The following is a 20,223-nucleotide window of genomic DNA, read 5'->3' as shown; positions in this document are numbered from 1 at the left end:
TTTTGTTTTTTTTTATATGGTACGGAACCCTTCGTGCGCGAGTCCGACTCGCACTTGCCCGATTTTTAATAAGTAATCATCATCATTATCATTGTCCCACGCAGGCGAAGTCGCGGCCAGTGGCAAGTTTACACTATTTATGGTTTATGAATTTGTCAGCAGTGTGGAAGATGTATACATTCACAGTATTCCTAAGAATTCAGCATGGTGATGCCATTCGCAGTACTAAGTATAAGGAGGATTATGTCATGTTTATATTTAGATATTTCCTCATAACATAATATCACACTTTAAAATAGTACCTTTACTTATTGTTAAGCCATGAACAAACTTAAGAGCTGATCTATGCGAGCAGGCGAATATTGTTTGTACTTCTACTGGGAAAATCTCATAGTATCTCGTTGATTGACACCCAATTTTAACCTTGCTTTTTTATTAAATTTTCAACTTATATGTTTCAGGAGGGCATTTCCGTTCTCAGCAACTGTGATGAGGCCGCGGAACTTCTGGAGAGTAAAATGATGGAGTATCGACAAGAGGCTGAGATCCAAAGCCTGAGCCGTGAAGTGGTGGTCATCAGGGCCAGGATATCCAAATTGCTGCTTCAGGCGAGGCAAGGACTTGATATCATCGAGGTAAGAAAGGTAAATAGAGCTTTCCTTTTTCGTTTGCGCGTGTTGTATAGTTTTAGTACCTAACTGGTCATTGAGGGAAAACCACCAATGATCGACACTTTTAGCCGGTGTTCGACATAAGTACTTTAGGTAAGTGACAGGAATTAATTTTGAATAAAGAAAAAAAATCGTTGTTCAAACTTAAACTATATTATTACTTTGACATAAGTGCCATGTCGAACATTGGTGCAGCGTCGATCATTGGTGCTTTTACCTTAAGTATTTATTTATTTGTTATTTTTATCACATAAGTAGTTCAACAATGCACTCCCGGCCGCAAAAATGCATATCCAGTTAGTGAATGAATTTCATTCATATTTGTCAATACAATTTTGCAGCAAGCTTATACTATTAATGATATAATTAATAATTACGACCATAAAGCCAATATAAATTTAAATTTGTTAGTGAAATTTTAAATATAGTTTTTTTTTTGTATCTCACACCATAGTTTATTCATTATTAAAAGTTGATTAAGGGTGCTATCCCATTCATACATGTGATCCAATATTTTTATTCAGCTACCTTAACTTTATTGCTGCTTTTTCAAATAATCGCCCGAAAAACTATAGAACCGCTGAACGTCCGTATCCTTCTAAAAAATACTTAAGCCCCGCTAGGATGAGCGGTCTGATATGAGTAGTCCGATACGCACTTCACATGATATTCTTTTTTTTAATATAATTTATGGGTTGGATAATTAGTGACATATAACAGTTTTATTAACTTTTTTTTAAACAATTGCACTATTTGCAGTTTTATTTGAATTCAATATTATCTCATTTAAATAACCTATCAAATATTTTCATAATATTCTAAATCTTTATTGGCCACTTTCAGGACGCTAAAGTAGAGGTGGCCCGTCAAGCCAAGGAAATGGAAGACCAGAAAGTAAAGATAGCTCAACTGGACAAATGGCTTGAAAGCATAGACCATGAACTGAAGAAGTCTACTAAGCAGTCCGAAATTTTAACCGAAGAAGATATTATAAAATATATTGAAATCTATGAAAAATACATTAGGGAATATGAAGAGTACGAAGTTATATTAAAGTCTATTACTATAATTGGTCTTGATAAATCTAGTCAATCAGTGAATGAAAAGCTTAAATCTACGCAACAATCGTTAGTGGAAACGAAGAATCTAGTCATTGTAGAGATAGAACGGTTAAGACAGGTATTACTACAGATGAGATCTGTGGCTGAGGTGGTAGAAGAGGATATATCTCAAACGGATAGAACGATCGACTCTACATCTATGCCTGAAGAAATTGTTTCTCCTAGAGAAAGCGAAATTGTTAAACAAGAAGTGAGTGAGGTCCCAAGTGAGAAGTCTAGTGAAAAGAAATCTAGTGAGAAAAAATCAAGTAAAAAGATGTCTACTAAAAAAGGAGAGAAAGACAAAGTCGTTGTAACAGAAGAAAAACCAACTTACACGATTGAGACCCAAACAGGGCAAAGTCTCAGATCGGAATCCCCGCCTGTTACAGATAAATCCATCATGTGTGAGCCAGAAAAGAAAACGACACAGGATGCTTCCATTACCTGTGCCCCACCAATGGACGTTGAAATCCAAACAAGTGAGCCAGTCTCAGAGAATAGAGAAATCCTAGAGAATATTCAAGTAAGGCAAACTATTACTGGTGGCCATGAAATATTTGAAATCGCTACTCGCCCTGTTGCTAGAAACCAGCAAATTGATGAGCAATCATTGCTTGTTGACGCTAATTACAAAGATGATAGTCAAGGTAAAGATTCACATCTAAATATAACACACAGCTTACCTCAGTCATTTGAAACTGTCATGGTCGAACCTGACGAAACGACGACTGAGGTAGTTGTTGACGCAGATGGTACTAAGAGAATTATTGTGAAAAAAGTGAGAAAGACTTTAGTAACTCGCCAACAATTGGTTCACAGTCGCCGTCAAACCACACAAATGATCTCAGATGGTACCCAAGAGCAATCATTTTCACAAATAACTTTGAAAGAAGATAAAGGATCTAGTTCGACAATGCTAGGAGATGGTGGCGTTCAAAGAGTTGAATACCAAACCTATGGTGGTCAAGTTGTATCAGGATTACCTGGAGGTGAAGTAACCATCCAAGAATTTTCCTCAAGGCCTGGAGTTGTTGTAAAATTAGAAGAAGGCCTAAACCCTGAAGAAATCTTACAGTTGGCCGAAACCGAAGGCCAACAACATATCCAAACCTCGTCCTCTAGCGTTACTGCTGTCGTACAAAAAGTTACAAAACGAATAGTAAAAACGAAACGACGTATAATACGCAGAGTAGTAATCATAGACGGCAAAGAACATGTAACGGAGGAAGTGATAGAGGAGCCTGATGATGTTGAAGTGTATGAAGAGCAAATACCAAGAGTTTCGATAAGCGTCAAAGATCAAGGTGGTGTGCAGTTTGAGGAAATTGATGACGCTGGTGATGATCATAAAGATGACAAAAGACCGGATATGAACAAAGACCCAGGAGACCAAGGAGAAACAAAACCTAAATCTGAAGATAAACCCGACGATCAACCCAAAGACAAACCAGATGATGACAAGAAACCTCTAAAAGGTGAAACAAAACAAAGAAAAGATATACGTGAACGGTCCAGCGACTTTATTCAAATGGAAAGTCAATCCCATTCACAGTACACTGAGTCAAGCACAATTACCAAACATTCAAGAGAATTATCTCCTGTACAGACAGTTACTATATCCGAAACTTATGAAATCGTTCCTGAAGAGACACAAAACCAAGAAACCTATCACACCCAAGAACCAGACGGAACCCACGCTACGCGTGTAAGTGAAATCAGTAAAGCAAAACCAGATGATCGTACACTTAAACATCAACCGAAAGACAAATCACTTGATGATGATAAACCTCTTAAGGTCGACAGATCAGATAAAGACGTAAGTGCGTTGTCAAAAGACTTCATCCAAATGGAAAGTCAGCGTCATTCACAATATGCAGAGTCTATTACAACTACCAAACAGTCACAAATAAGAGAAACATCCCCTGTGGAGTCAGTAATAGTTTCTCAAGCGCGAGAAAATATACCTGAAGTAGGAGAAATTCAAGAATCCTATTACATTCAAGAACCACAAGATCCTAGGTCCACGTTTATAAGCGAAGGTTATCAGCAATCAACGTTACAGACGGCGTCATCAAACATTGCTACGACTGTTCAAAAAGTAACAAGAAAAATAACTAGGATTCGAAGACGTATTATAAAACATATACAAATAATTGACGGCAAGGAGCACGTCACTGAAGAAATCATTGACGAACCTGATGACGTTGAGATCATTGAAGAGGAACCTACGGTGTCTACTCATACAATTCAAGAACAAGGGGTCAAGACAAAACGTATTAAAATAATACGACAGGTACAGATCATAGATGGGAAAGAACATATCACAGAACAGATTGTTGAAGAACCTGATGATGAATTTATTCCGGAAACAACTGTTAGCACTGAAATCGATGTTAGTATCGATAAACAGCCATCGATTGTTCCTGAAGGTAGGATTGACAAAAATACGCAAGAATTACCTATACCCTCAACTACAGAATTACATTCGTTGGTTGTAGACGTGACAAAGAATTTAACAACTAGTGATCTAAACATACAGTGCTCGCAACCTGGAACTAAAGAAGTTGATTCAACTGAAGGAATAGATAAAGATCATGTCAATTTGGAGGACCCAGTAAAGAAGGTAGGAGGCATCGAAGCAATCGTTGATAAATCTAATGAAGCTTCTGAAAAAGAAACCACAAAGGAATCATCCAGCCCTCTGCCAAGTCCTGCTAGGAAATCGAAATCAGCGTCCCCAAGCAAGCGAGTGACGTTTGTTGACAAATTGACTGAAAAGTCAGAGCCTGAAGACACAACTAAAGATCAAGGAACAAAGTGGGATGCAGTTGAACTGGAAAAATCATTGCAATCTACTCCAATCGTCACAGATTTGACTTCTGCGAGGCAAATTACTGAAACGGAAATTGCTGGGTCTTCTGTAGACGAACAAAATCAATTGACAGTTGATATTTCTGCAATTGATGAAAGGGGCATTCAATTGCCGAAAACACATCAAATTAAGCCTAATACCGAAGTTGATAGAAATATTCAAGTATCAGATAAAGAAATAACTACTCAAGAACAAAAATCCGAAACTATTCCAACTACAAACATCGACTCTAACCTAGGTGTCACTCTAGACTTCATTTCAAACGAAAGAGCGCACGCTTTACACCCAGAGACAAAACAAGATACTGAAAAAAGAACTACCGTTACATCTGAAACACCAAGCGTCTCTAATGATACTGATTCACCCCAGAAATTAGAACCGTCTCATACTTTAGAAATTCATTTGCCAAGTGAACCTTACTCTCTGAAACTTAATGAAATCAAACTATCAAAACCAGATACTGCTACTACTAGTTATACCGTAAGAGAAACTACTGAATCCGTATCGCCTAATCAGTTAGCACTAAAAGGTGATGTAATAAATTCTACTCCTGTAGATAAGGAAAAAGAAAAGTTGCATGCCCTCGAAGTCACTGAAGTAAAAAGTTCTCGTACAGTAGACATTGATTCGGTAGAAGGTAATGTGTCTGAATCAATAAAATTAGACATCACAATTGTAGATACTCCTAAATCGCAAGACACTCACAAAGTGGAAGAAGTAGAAAAACCGACATTAACGGAAAAACAACCAAAAGCTGAAACAGACATTAGCACAAAGTCACCTAACGATATTGTTGATGTAACTAAGAATATTATAAGCTTGGAAGGACAAGTACCTAAAAAGCGTGGAGAGAAGGCAAAAAATAAAGACTTGTCCGCTGAGAAAATATCTGTAGACAACATACCACACGAAAAACCTATTCAATCTGCCATTCAGCCAACGGTGGATGAAATTGAAAGTAATAATTTGACTCTAAAAGTTTCTGATGTTCAACCAGATCAAAAAGATGCGGATGTTAAATCATCTACTGTCCAACACAAAGACTCTGGGTCAAAATATGATATTAATCTACTCCTTGAAGCAGAACGTGCAGATTCTCATTTGAGACAAAAACCAAACCTTGTTGTTCAAACGAAACCTTTACAAACTGTTGATATAACAATGTCGATATCCAAAACCGATGTCGTAAAAACAGACGAGCCTAAAGTACATCTTGACATGAAAGTTGAAAATTTTGAAACCACACAATCAACAATTGTCAAAAAAGATATTGATGTAAATTTACCGAGTGAAGTAAAGATAGTAGAAGATCATTTTCAAACGGTCTCAGTGGATGAAAAACTTAAAGATGACATCATACAAGAACCAACACCTGTTCCTGTATCCAATGACCCTATCAAAGAACAGAAGACCCCAGAAATTTGTGCCCAAATTAAAATTGAGGAAACAGATCAAACATCAATTGGAACCGATGTCGTAAAAACAGACGAGCCTAATTTTGAAACCACACAATCAACAATTCTCAAAAAAGATATTGATGTCAATTTACCGACTGAAGTCAAGCTAATAGAAGATCATCCTCAAACGGTCTCAGTGGATGAAAAAGTAAAACATGACGTCATACAAGAATCAACACCTGTTCCTGTATCCAATGACCCTATCAAAGAACAAAAAACCCCAGAAATTAGTGCCCAAATTAAAATTGAGGAAACAGATCAAACATCAAGTGGAACACCAGATGCCTCTAAAGATGCGGATGTTAAATCATATGCTATCCAACACAAAGACTCTGGGTCAAAATATGACATTAATCTACTCCTTGAAGCAGAACGTGCAGATTCTCATTTGAGACAAAGACCAAACCTTGATGTTCAATCGAAACCTTTACAAACTGTTGATATAACAATGTCAATTTCCAAAACCGATGTCGTAAAAACAGACGAGCCTAAAGTACATCTTGACATGAAAGTTGAAAATTTTGAAGCCACACAATCAACAATTGTCAAAAAAGATATTGATGTAAATTTACCGAGTGCAGTAAAGATAGTAGAAGATCATTCTCAAACGGTCTCAGTGGATGAAAAACTTAAAGATGACGTCATACAAGAACCAACACCTGTTCCTGTATCCAATGACCCTATCAAAGAACAGAAGACCCCAGAAATTAGTGCCCAAATTAAAATTGAGGAAACAGATCAAACATCAAGTGGAACACCAGATACTAAAGATCACAGAAAAAGTAAAAAGAAAAAGAAACACAAACCGACGCCTAACGCAAGCTTAGAGGAATCTACCAAATCAGAGTTGCCCATAGAGATGCCTGAAGATAAGAGTATTATTGATACTGACAGCTCATCTCTCAGTCATTACATCGAGTTACCAACTTCGCCGGCTTTAGATTCACCCAAACCTACCGAAGATATCCTAGAGCCTAAAGTAGAATCATTAGAACCAGATTCATTCGTTGAATCTGAAAGGGCTGCTGAAGAGAAGGGTTACGAGGCAGAAGAAATATCTCAGGGACCAACACCAGTACCTAAAAAGAGGCAAAAGAAACGCAAGGCCCATGGCGTTAGTGAAGAAACAACTTACCCTAAAGAAACCACGGCAGAGTCTGATGACACATCATTGTCAAGTCCAGTTGAAATCACAGAGCCCACACAAGAAAAGAAAGGAAAGAAAAAGAAGGGAAAGAAAAAGACACCTACTGATCCAGAAGAGGTAGAAGAATCTGAAACCGCTCAAAAATTGGAGCATAAGCCAGAAAGTCCAAAAATAGGCAGCGAGAATATAGAGTCTCCTAAAGATGAATCATACCATACAATGAGTGAGACTTCTGACATAAGCACGGTTAAGATAATTGAGGAATGCGTTCAAAGTAGCCCAGAATCTTTACACAAGGAAGTTACGACTACTGTGACTTTCCCAGTTCCTGTGGTTGAAGAAATTCCAACGCAAGAGTACTCCGTCCAAACATCTCCGGAATTATCTGAATCAATTAAAGATGACAAAGAACAGCTAAAACCGGAAACAGTGGCCATTGAGCTACAGACATCTCCTACACCTGTCATCGAAACTGTAGTACAAACTACTCCTCGGGATGAAAAAGACATGGACACTCAGACAATTGAAGATATCATAACAGTAGCAGAAAAAGTACCTGTCGTCGACACTGAAATTCAAACTAGTAGAACGGAAACGCCACAAAAGATGGAGCAGATTGAAGCGACAACTCAAGTGATTGCACACGATATAGTTACTCCGGAAGAAAAGTTTTCTCAAACTTCATCACCTATTGAGGACACGGCAGTGAAATCCGAAACAGCAGAAATAGTAACAGAATCCAAAGAAATTCAAACATCTCCCTTGCCGGCAGTACAAAATGATGAAAAAGGTACCGGAATTTCCATCGAAACAGTTGAAACTGATATCCAAACTATACAAGATATTATCGACCAGGAAACATGCACAACGCCAGTACTGGAAAAAGAAGTTGTTGAAATGAGTATACAGACGTCCGATTTACCTGTGGTTAGCATATCTACTCAATCAGATTATGTTGAACCTGAAAGAAAAGTCGAAACGGCTGAAGTATCATCACCAACACCTCCTAAACCAGAAGTTTTTGATGTAAGTCAACAAACGTCGCCGAGATCGCTAGAAGAACCTGTAATTACAACCACAGCAGAAAAAGAACCTGAAATAATTCCTGAATTACCATTAGAGAAAGAAGTTACTTCAGTCGATAGCACTCAACAGACGACTCCTAGAGAAACAATTGTTGAAGTTCCAACAACTAGGCCAGTCGATTTAGAACTAACGGAAATACAAGCACTGACTATTGATAGTACTCAACAGACATCTCCAAGAGTTTATTCGGAAGATTCAATATCGACATCGACTGAAGAACCTTATGAAATACACTTACGAGCACAAATAACAATTCCAGAAGCGACCAGTGACTTCATTGACAACGAACGACAACTGGAAGCTCCACAGTCTATTCTCGGGGACAGACAAAAACCAAAGAAGAGGAAAAATAAGCGAAAGATGGAATCACCAGTAGCTCAGACACCAGAAAGCCTCTCCGATCCTATAACGACAGAATTACTTATGTCTGTAACGCCTACAAGCGAAGACTACACAAGTAAAGACACGTCATCAATAGATGAGGGTATTTCTCAGTTAGCTAGCCCTGTATCACCAGACCGCCAGGAGCTTAGTAACCAACACAAATTAACTTATTCTGACGTCGTCCAGCGATCGAAGTCTAAATCTCCCTCTCCCACTAAATCGGTCCACTTCTCTCGAAAACCTGAGAAAGCAAGACTGTTTGACGCCTTAGAGAAAAGAACGCAATCCCTGACCGAGTCTCCAAGGAAAGTGCCTGACGATTCAATGGCTATTGTTGTTCTGGATCAGTCTGTAGAGAAATCATATGATTCTGTTGTCAACAAAGAACTTCAAAATCTTAAGAATGCAATTGGTACTAATGATGCGACAAGGGTTGAGAGGAGCATTGTAGTCATCATAGAAACTATATCCATGTGGTTGGAAGAAATCCAATACAAAATTCAAACCGAAACTATTGCTTATGGAGAATCCGTTAATGAAGCGCAACGATTAACATCCTTACAAGGGTACATTCAAAGTCTAAAAGAAATAATTGAAATTACCGAAGTAAATGAAGAAATCGTAACTCTTATTGAAATGCTAACTCGGCAAGCAGATGCGGTCAATGATCTTAATCGTCAAAGCTCGACCACGGTAAAAGAAGTTGAAAAAGACTGGGTGAAGCTCTTGGACGATACTGACAAACTGTACCAGTCTGTCAACAAGGTAAAATCTAAGCTTGATGATATCATTCTGTCAGATATTCCAACACAACAAAAATTAGACAAATTGGATAAACTAGAGAACGAAAATGTCAGTAATTCTGATTCAGTCACTAAAATGTTCCGCCGGTATCGAATTTTAGTAGAAAACAACATAAAGCGGGAATGTCCAACTACTTTGTACGCTTGCGATGATGATACTAAGCAGGTGGAAAATTCGATAAATACCGAAAGGGATCGTTTACTTCAGTTGTCAGCATTAGCCGAGGAATATGAACAAACATTACAAGATTTTGGACAAATAACCGATGTAGCAGAAGCGCTGCTAGACGGAAAAATAATTGTATCTGATTTAGACCACTTACATGAAGAAATCCAAAAACATAGAAAGTTCTTCGTCAATCTGAGCCACTGCAGAGCCATCCTTGAATCTTTAGAAGATAATTTGGATGGTGAAACAAGATCCAAGTATTCATCTTTACACAATTCGCTACACGATCGTGCTACAGTAATTATTGACAGAGCAGCAGGTCGCGCTCAACAGATGACTTTGGCAGCATCTCGATGGACCACATTAGAACAAGGCATGAGAGAAGAACAACAGTGGCTGAGGGTAGCACACCAGAGGATACCTGACCTCACTAATGTCACATCTATCGACCATGAGCAATATATCAACTTATACCAATCCGTCAGCTTGGATGTATCACATCATCATGCAAAGATCCTACGCCTATTGTCGGTCACTGACGGACTGCAAAACCTCATTGTTTGTTCCGGGTTAGAAACTGAATGTTCTATAGCCCTTGATACTCTGCTTAAGCTACAGGAAGATGTGGATTCTCGACTCATTCGTCTGACGGCCTTTAAAGAAAACTGGATTACTTATGACTTCATTGTAGAAAGAATAGAGAACTGGATGAAGATCGCTAACATGGAGCTTGAACACATTACTCCTGAAAATATTACAACAACCGGAAACTTGCGTCGGTTTTGGGAACTCAAGGCCCAACACGAAGTTCATAACAATCTTAAAAATGAATCCGGTGTCCAATTTGAAAAAGCATTAGAAATTTTGCCAATATCTGATGAAATGGTTCAGCGTCAATTCTTTTCAAAAATAGAAGACGAATGGCGGGAAATTGCCGTCAAAATTGATAGCTTACATTCTTCTGCCATTCAAAGTATTTCCGACCGTGACGTGTCCACTGGCGAGAAACTCAATATCTTGGAAGATGAAATTCGAGAACTACGTGCGTCGCTTGATAGCTTGAAGACAGTAATAAGAAGCGAAGACGAATTAAATCTTTACATCGAGAGACTTCAAGTGATGACTGGCCGCGTTGACAGAATACAGAACGAGCTCAGTAGGCTAAGCTTGCTACCTACTGCGGAGTCTGATCGCTTGGGGGCCCTGTTGTCCCAGTCGCGCAACTTAGATGACCAGATTGCCGAGGAGCTGGAGCGCAGCATGCTCTTGAAAGAGAAGATGGTGCAGGTTCAAGCCGGAATAACTCGTTGTCAGAAGAATCAACGTCGTGGACGCCTCACTCTCGAGGAGTGCGCGGCCGCGGAACGACTCGGCAGCGACGTGGTGGAACGAGCATCCGAGACGTGCGACAGACTTCTAGACGATCTCTCGGCGCAATGGAGAGACATAAGAGCGCTCAATCAGGCGCTACATACCTTGCCGACATGTCTTCGAGTGTCCGTTTCGCTTACGGATTTGGAAAGAGACATCACAGGACTTCAGGTGAGCTTCAAAACTTTGAACTATCTAGTTCCCATAGCCAACTTGTAAGACAAGACCCTTGGGTCTACAATTTCTTAGTGACTTCTTTCATTATAATTTAATATGACACGATCTACAGCTACAACATCTCTTACAGTTCTAAAATAAATTTCTCTATCGCCTATATAGGAGAGCCACTCGCAACTAGAAACTGAAGCGAGCGAGCTGAGCGCGCGACTGCGGGCCAAAGTTCAGCTGTGGCGGCGGTTCGAGCGGCAGCTGGAGCTGGTGCAGGGCGCGGTCCGCGAGGCCGACTACATGGCCGAGCTGCTCACCGTGCAGGGGCAGGTGGACTACGATCGTCTGCTCAAGGCTACAGAGAAATTAGAGGTGACTTTTTGTTATTTAACGCATTCACTGCCAGCGCGAGCTACACGCTACGGTTGTAGCCGATAACGCGTTTCTTCCGCTTTGTGTCGCGAACGAAAATCCCGTCTCTTGTCGCCAGCAAGTCGCGGGAAGTTAATATGTTAAGAAAACTGCTTTGTTAACAAACTGAGGCCTGTTACGTGAAACTTGCAGTAAAAATAAAAACAGGGACCTCTTATTAGACTTCCGCAGGTATTGCAAGTTACCAGCATTCATAAAAAGACCCCCGGTATAGACTAGCGCAACTTCCCCAGTGACTCATTGCCGTGCAACATAAAGTAGTTGCCAATAATGGCCATATTGCCAAAACAGTGATCAAGCGTTATCAGAGGTCATGATTGCCGCCTTTCTGCCTATTTTCAAAATGAAAATATCAAAATTTTATATTATTTCCATCTGAAGACTGTGTTTAAAGTAAATGTTACAAGAGTTTTTTTCTCACCAGACGCTAAGCGAGTCGTTGTCTCGTCGCTCGGGCGAGCTGGTGGGCGAGCTGCGAACATCGGCGGCGCCGCTGGCGTCCACCACCGAGCCCGCCGTCGCCGCCAAGATGCAGCGCGAACTGGATGACGCCGCCGCCGCTTACGAGCACACGTGCAGGAACCTGACGCAGCTGTGTGACAAGTCAGTATATAATCATTAGTCAACCAGTTAAATCCTAAGAACGTGCTGAAATTTAAACCTTTTTTTTACTAACAAGGGGCTGTTGATAAATTAAGTCATCTAATCTTCGACGATTTATGACCAATAAAATCATCCGATGTGACGTAATTTATGAATAGCCTCCAAGGTTAAATGGAACTATTTGTTAAAAAAAGGTTTATGGTCCTACTTTCAGTGAAATTCTTCTTATTAGGAGAAAATGTAATCGCATGTTAAAATAAATTTTATACGTGCTATAACATTTTCCTAAAACAGGTAGACTAACTAAATACTTAATGTAATTTTGAGAATTCTAAAGCTTAAATTTTAGATAGGCTTATTCCTACATCAGTAAGACAATTTTTACTTTGTTACAGATACCACAAAGCGGTCGAGCTATGGAAGCGGTACCGCGATGCCGCTGCCGCCGTGCGGGCCTTCGCTGAGCAACAAGAGGGTCAGCTGCACGCGCTGCGACCCGCAGAAGCACCCACCATCGCCCAGGTTAGTTTACTTCTAGCAGTTTCTTCGCTTCACTCAGACGGTTGGCGAGGAGTTAAATACATAGTGTCATTGACTCAGTATTCTCAGTAAGGTGAAATAAAGGTTTGTCTGAGTGCGACTGCTCAGTGTAGGTCTTAAACTAGACTTAGTAATAAAATAAAGTTTCCTTCAATTAGGAAACCAACCGTCTTAGTTAAGTGGTAGGGCTGGAGATGCTATTCATTATCCTTTTTTTTCAACTTACTTATGTATGTTTTCTAGCTTGCAATTAGTAGTAGCAGGAGCTAAGCAGATAATTTTGATATAGGAAGAATTTAAATACAGCTTATAATTGCTTACCTGAAGTCAAATGTCCAAAATGATAATCTTTTGTGTATGTAAGTGCGCTTGGTCAAACGTTCAGTATTCTGTCATTTAAAATCAAACAGTAAGGTAGGTGGCCTATTTATGTGGATAAAACCTCAGTTTCGTAGTAGATTTGATGACACAAAAGAATGAACTCCTCATAGCTTTTAATGACAGCTAGCCAACCTAAAACAAACCTTATGGTTTTTATTCAATATGAACCCTAATATAGCTAGTTAGGCCCAACTTGGCCCTTTTCTAAGTTTCGCAGTAGTGTTAGCCAGCCGTGTTGAAATTGTATACAGAGGGCAAAGGTCTCAAAACAAGAAACGGTTAGGATTAGGGTTGTGTTGAACAAGACAGTCTCACAAACTTAGACGTAAAAAGACATCGGCATAAAAGTGTGTTTGAAGCCGTCGGTCAATAAGCCAGAACATAACGGCGTTGTGGAACGCTAAGTAAATGATAACTGCGCATTGTGCAAACATTTCGGTAGACTGCAAAAAATATGGTGACGCACCAACATTTTTGATCGCAAGCAAAAATGTTATATGGTCATAAAAAGTATATATACATACAGGATATCATTATTTTGCATTTTATTTCGATCTATAATTAGCTGATTTCAATACTTCGTTAATGTGTTTGTTTTCAATATTTTGTTAATGTATTTGTATTTATACTGACAACACAATAAAATCAACAAAGAAGTAGTTTCTTGCTTCTCTTATTGAATCAGGCATCAGCGCGCTGCGTGTAAATAAAGATTTCAACGAAACAAATAACCATAATAATAAACCCCTACTAGTAAGCCGGACTCCTACTCATTGTACAGAGTTGGGGAACTGGGTTTTATGTCTTTATTGTTGTCACTGTGCCACAGAACACCGCCTCTAGAAACCTAATATTGGCCATTTTGTTCCCGACGCAAATCACCAAACTGTGAGGTGCGGGAGGGGTGCTCACGGCGTTGCGATTGGTCGTTTTAAACTTGGCGCGCTGACACGTGTAAATGTAGGGATGGGACATGTTCATTACTGGTAGTGGGTACTGCTACCAGTGTCATCGAAATTTATTGTGGTAAAATTGTTACCAATTTAGTATACTTAGAGTAAACTTACTTATACTTAATAATTATACTTATTGATTAATTTAATATTTCATTAAGTAATTTAACAACGTACCTGAATTTTTTACTTAACATATTAGGGCATTTCTGTTTAAAGTACCCAGAACTTGAATTTTTATATTATTTCCACTCAGAATCGCAATCTCTTTCGATACGAGAAAAAAGTGTCGCCAAAATCTCATACAATTATTTTCTTTTGTCCATTTTATTAAGGTCATAGAAGGTTGTATTGAAAACATATTCAAATGGACCAATAACATATGCCTATTACAAATCAACTCCGAGTTCTCTCGCACTTCTTTGAAGTTCATCATCAGGTCCATCTCGTGACATGAGACCTAACTGCTCACCTAGAGGATTCTAAAAAACCCATACAACATGTCTATCACAAACCAACACCGAGTTCCCTCGAACTTCTTTGAAGTTCATCATCAGGTCCATCTCGTGACATGAGACCTAACTGCTCACCTAGAGGATTCTAAAAAACCCATACAACATATGTCTATCACAAACCAACACCGAGTTCCCTCGCACTTCTTTGAAGTTCATCATCAGGTCCATCTCGTGACATGAGACCTAACTGCTCACCTAGAGGATTCTAAAAAACCCATACAACATATGTCTATCACAAACCAACACCGAGTTCCCTCGCACTTCTTTGAAGTTCATCATCAGGTCCATCTCGTGACATGAGACCTAACTGCTTACCTAGAGGATTCTAAAAAACCCATACAACATATGTCTATCACAAACCAACACCGAGTTCCCTCGCACTTCTTTGGAGTTCATCATCAGGTCCATCTCGTGACATGAGACCTAACTGCTCACCTAGAGGATTCTAAATAACCCATACAACATATGTCTATCACAAACCAACACCGAGTTCCCTCGCACTTCTTTGAAGTTCATCATCAGGTCCATCTCGTGACATGAGACCTAACTGCTCACCTAGAGGATTCTAAATAACCCATACAACATATGTCTATCACAAACCAACACCGAGTTCCCTCGAACTTCTTTGAAGTTCATCATCAGGTCCATCTCGTGACATGCGGCCTAACAGCTCCTCTGGCCTAGAGGATTCTAAAAAAACTTACACATGTTACCTATATATTATGTCTAAAATGGTACAATACGGTATGACGAAGCACGAAGTTTCCGCAACTGAAAAACCATCATCGTCACATCACTAGTCGAAAGGGAAAGGGATAGCGCATTGCATTTTCAAGTTGACGAAAAGGGACGGACATACTTCGCCTCTGCTTACTGACCAGTATAAAATGAACCCCGCGGACAAGAACCATTATCCAATGAAATAATGAATTTCGCTTTCCTGTGGGATGTTATTCCATCTGTTTTGTAAGTAGAAGTCTTAGATGACTTGCCACACCATTTTACGCTGCAATATCCCATGATTTCCCAATGAATTCAATAGTTTACGATTTATTTTCTTAGACTCGTGCACACTGCTAACAGGTCGTAACCATGGGCGCAACTGATCGGAGCGGCGCGCGAACAATCTTATATTTGACCTATACACCATACGGGCGGTGACCGAGTCGTCCTATAAGCTCGGTCTATAGGGGTTGGTCTGTGCACTGTGCACAACATGTATATATTTTTTTTAAATACGTATAAAGCCTGTCTAGGTGTACACCCACTTACTTTTATATTGAGTCTATGCTATTCCTACAGCTATGCCTACGCTATTCAAAATATCCGAGAATGCCCTAAACGTCTTAATAGCCGAATATCACTCTTACAATGAAGATAAATCTACATGACTCCTTCTAGGAATGTTAAATGTCCAAAAAAAATGGCTTCAAAAAGTTTTACACAATATAAAAATTAAACAGTGAACCTGTATACGAGTATTTCACACCTGCGAGTGTGCGCACTTTTTTCACCGCGCAATCAATTAGCGAATGCATCGCGAAGTGAATAAAAAAGCGTGAGTCATATTGTCTGGCGCGCCTTACTGGGCGGCGGTCGACGGTCTTCACTTACCAGTAACTGGCACGTGGGCTGGGTAAAACTGCCTGGATTAGGTACCGGGTTTCCATATATGTAGAGCGGACTTTAGAAATGTTATACTGTAGGTATGACGCGCGTCTGTTCGATACAAATCTGCGCAACGTTCCGCGTTTCGTTTTCTAGGAGCTAGAAATTCACGTTCCTATGTTTGTTTCTAGGAAATCACACAACAATTATTTAGAAACACAAAAAAGTGCCTGTCTGTAAATGTCACGCAAGTTTAGACCTACAAAAGAATAAAAATTGTACCTATCAATTGACAGGAGCGTTATTAAACATAACTACTTAGTTAATATTAAATTTTACATTTCCACGTATTCAAATGCTAGACTATTTGGAAAAAAATGTAGACCAGGTACAAGTACATACCTACCTACTGTTAATTTTAGCGTGTTTAGTCAAGTTATGGTAATAACAACTAACGGCTCAAACAAACGAAGCCGTTGACCTGTTCTCACGGTATACCTAACGTTCGTTTAATGTTTATAATCCTAAATTACGAATTTGTTTGATATGAAGATATGTTTACGTAGCCATCAATAAGTTATAGCTAAATATCCGGGTCGAAGGACCATCGCCTACTATGGCTGCTATGTAAGGTATAAAGTGCGCCTTTGGAAGCCGATACGTCTTGGGTGCACTCTTAGTTGAATCCGAGGGTAATATGTAATGTAAAGAAAGGAGGGTAATGTTTTCACAATACATACATAATCTGAAGCCATCAGAGACCACGAATAGGTACTTATCTCGCTTTGGGAACGATCTGACTTTATTAGAAGTATTAGAACCACGTGATAAAGTAAACGATAACTATGATTACGATGTATTATTTCGCTATGAGTATAATATTAAAGTATTGGCACATACCTATGGATACACTTTCTATAAATCCAATGTTGACCTCATTAGGTACATTGATAGAAATGATGAGTTAATTTCCACACCTTCCAATGCCACGGAAACCTTCAAGTAAGACATAAAACGCGATAAAACCCTTAATGAACTAACCACAATGAAATAACCGAATCGCAACTGATAAGGCGATAAGGCGCCAGTCGCCCCGCACACGTCGGGCCGCGCGAGCGTGCGTCGCGCGATATGCGACCTCGAACTACCTAACTCGAAAAACCTCGAATAATATAACGAACCCGTTAGAACCCCCGTCGAAAACGAAATAATTTAAAAGTAGCGCGTTGTATTAACATGTATTGTTACGTGGACACAGTTCTGATTTTAAAGTAAAATCGAAAATATTGCAACTTTTAATTTAATATAAGTAGGTAACTTTTAGTTAAGTGCATAATTTTCAGAATTAGGAATGTAAACAGCCTATTTTCGCCAAGGTTATCTTTCACGTGTGACTTCAGTGCACCAAGTTCATGTTGACATCACCGTGGGTGTATGCATAATTCCATAGTTAATTCGATTACGCGATAAAACTAAACTGCATTCTAACCTTGAAGCTTCTTGCTCCAAATTTGATTTTTATTCTGCATACAACGTAAACTTCAGTGCTAATGGCCAGTGCATAGTGAGCCGTTGGCGTAGATTAACGTGTAGTCATTATTTGTCAGTTTTTGCATAAAGTAACTTATTTGATATTCAATGGCCGTGATTGTGACAAAAATGATGGATTACTGTTCATTGAACGGAGTGATAAGGAAACTGTGTCAGGAGAGCACAAAGTGATCGTATCAATATGTCACTTCAGGAGGTGAGACTAAGTTAAAATACCTACATTTAACCATTTTTGTGTAGCAACGAAGGGTAGGCCTTGGACTTGGTACAGTTATCGACAGGAAAATGGTGATAACAAATATTTTGTGTAAAATGCCTACACTGAAAACAGTTTAATTATTTTAAGGATAATCGTCGTTATTGGGTCATTTAAATTTAAATTATTCATTAGAATGTTCGATGTAAGTACCTAGTACTTATCAGAAAATACCTATTTAATATTAGTTCGTACCAATTATCCGTACTTATAAACATCGTCAATTAACTACTTATCTAGATCAGATGCTGACTGCACAAGCAACTTGATAAAGAGGAACTACTTTATTGGGAGCAAGTTACAATGACTCCTGGATTACATTACTTACATCGCTAATATATTTATGCTGTATAAAATATAGCTATTAAAACGAAGTAACAAATAAAAATTACTACAACACATAGGTACCTACTGTTATAACACCTAGTTCGGAGTGTCGGACGTTAAAACTATACACATTTGTAATTAAGAAAGTAGATAATGTTTGTAACTTATAACAACGTTGGAAACCGCGGTTAATTACCACAAACAGATTAATACATATAATTGATATAATCATACTGAAACACAGGACCAAAACAACATAATTTCTCCAACATTAAACGAATCGAAAACAAACTAATTACCAACTTACATACTTTACTCTCAACACGCAAAACTAGCATTTGTCTTCTCGGCAATAGAGGCTGTAATCGCAAGGAATAACGCCCATTTTCTATGCAATTAACAAGTTGCTGAAAATTTTCAAGGGCGCACTTTCTAGTTCTGTTGGTACCGTAGATGCATATTAAATGTAGATGCGGCAAAATATTGACGTGATAGTCTCTTTATCCCCATAACGAAATTAGATTTAAAAAATAAATATTTTATTTGACGTTGTAGAATGTAGATGTTAATTATTATAGTCGTTATAATAAATAAAAGAGTTTAGCTCATTAGCATTATCTTATTAAGCGGTTATAGTTTTGTTTACCAACCGTTTTACTGATAGGTATGTTTGATATCATAAATCTTTATTTAATTTATTTTATGATTTATTAATAACAAATTATTAAGTTTGGCGTGATATTATACAGGGTGGAAAGGCACGACGATCCTTCCCGGAAGTATTAGGTCGTTTAAGTGATACAGAGACTATTGGTAATGGTAAGAATCGTTAATTGAGTAAAAAATAAAAATTGCAAAAATACTACTTTTTAACTGTGGTGATAACCCTATAGCATGTGCACATGACGGCTAGATTAAGGATCTCCGTCGGGAAAGCTCGGGACTTTACACTTTTTTCCGATCGTTGACAGTATCGCAATGATGTATGAATGACGCATAAATGTCAAATAAATCAAATGCATGCAAAAATATTACAAACAATTTTATTACTTTCTTAGATAATTACTTTTTTCCAATATTTAATACTATCTTCTTTTCACATACGGTGTTCAAATGTACCTCCGTGTATTACAACGCCGCCGCAGCCCGTACCCGAGTATGTCGATGCACATGCGATATAGTGTATGCTCTTCGTCATTTATCCTCCGCAGAAAGCACCAATTAGCCTTTGTCTCATTTCGTCCGCAGTTTCACATTCCGTTTGGTTTGGTACACCATATCTTTTACACAGCCCCACAAATTTAAATAGCCACGAGCATCTAACATTTTTATTTGAAGAATATGACATTCAATAAGTATAGTTCAATGAAAATTTAATTTCAAACATCAGACGTCTTGTCTATTTCCTACCACGCAAGAAGGTTTGTTAGTTTGGTATTGAAGAAGTATTTATTCTTGATTTATTCTTAGTATTTCATTTTTGCAAGTTCATTTGGTGCAACTAACACAACCTACTTGTTATTTTTAATTATTTTAGATAGTTTCCAATTATTCGAAAATAATTTTGTGAAACGTGTTAAGAAACTAAAACCTTTTTATCAGTCAAGGAAACCAGAGATATTTATAAGACGATTGCGTACTTTTGAGTGGTTGTCAATGTCACCATTTGAACTGTCGTTGTAAACAATGTTGTGGTTAGTATTATTAATATTAAGGAATAACATAACTATTTCATTCAAGTATTGAACAAGTGGAACCACTAAGAAAGCGAAAATCCTGCAATGATTCTTACCGTGCTGTAAGCAGACCTAAAAATGGTTAGATGG

At 38.6% G+C, this 20,223-nt stretch overlaps 1 protein-coding gene across 10 annotated transcripts in view; it reads left to right on the top strand.

Annotated features, from left to right (window-relative positions):
* The window catches only part of LOC134794578 (muscle-specific protein 300 kDa), a 202,018-nt gene that overhangs the window by 162,302 nt on the left and 19,493 nt on the right, over positions 1-20,223 (top strand). For 9 of the 10 annotated variants that reach the window (XM_063766393.1, XM_063766437.1, XM_063766410.1 and 6 more), the window contains 5 exons: positions 462-644; positions 1,515-11,234; positions 11,403-11,603; positions 12,088-12,266; positions 12,662-12,788. In XM_063766393.1, coding sequence (XP_063622463.1) covers positions 462-644; positions 1,515-11,234; positions 11,403-11,603; positions 12,088-12,266; positions 12,662-12,788 — 10,410 coding nt within the window. The remainder of the gene's footprint in view (positions 1-461; positions 645-1,514; positions 11,235-11,402; positions 11,604-12,087; positions 12,267-12,661; positions 12,789-20,223) is intronic. The other variant, XM_063766398.1, reaches the window with a different exon arrangement.

This window comes from Cydia splendana, chromosome 1 (assembly GCF_910591565.1).
Source record: "Cydia splendana chromosome 1, ilCydSple1.2, whole genome shotgun sequence".
Taxonomy (NCBI): domain Eukaryota; kingdom Metazoa; phylum Arthropoda; class Insecta; order Lepidoptera; family Tortricidae; genus Cydia; species Cydia splendana.
The sequence above is the reverse complement of the archived record's forward strand: the minus strand, read 5'-3'. Positions and strand labels throughout refer to the sequence as shown.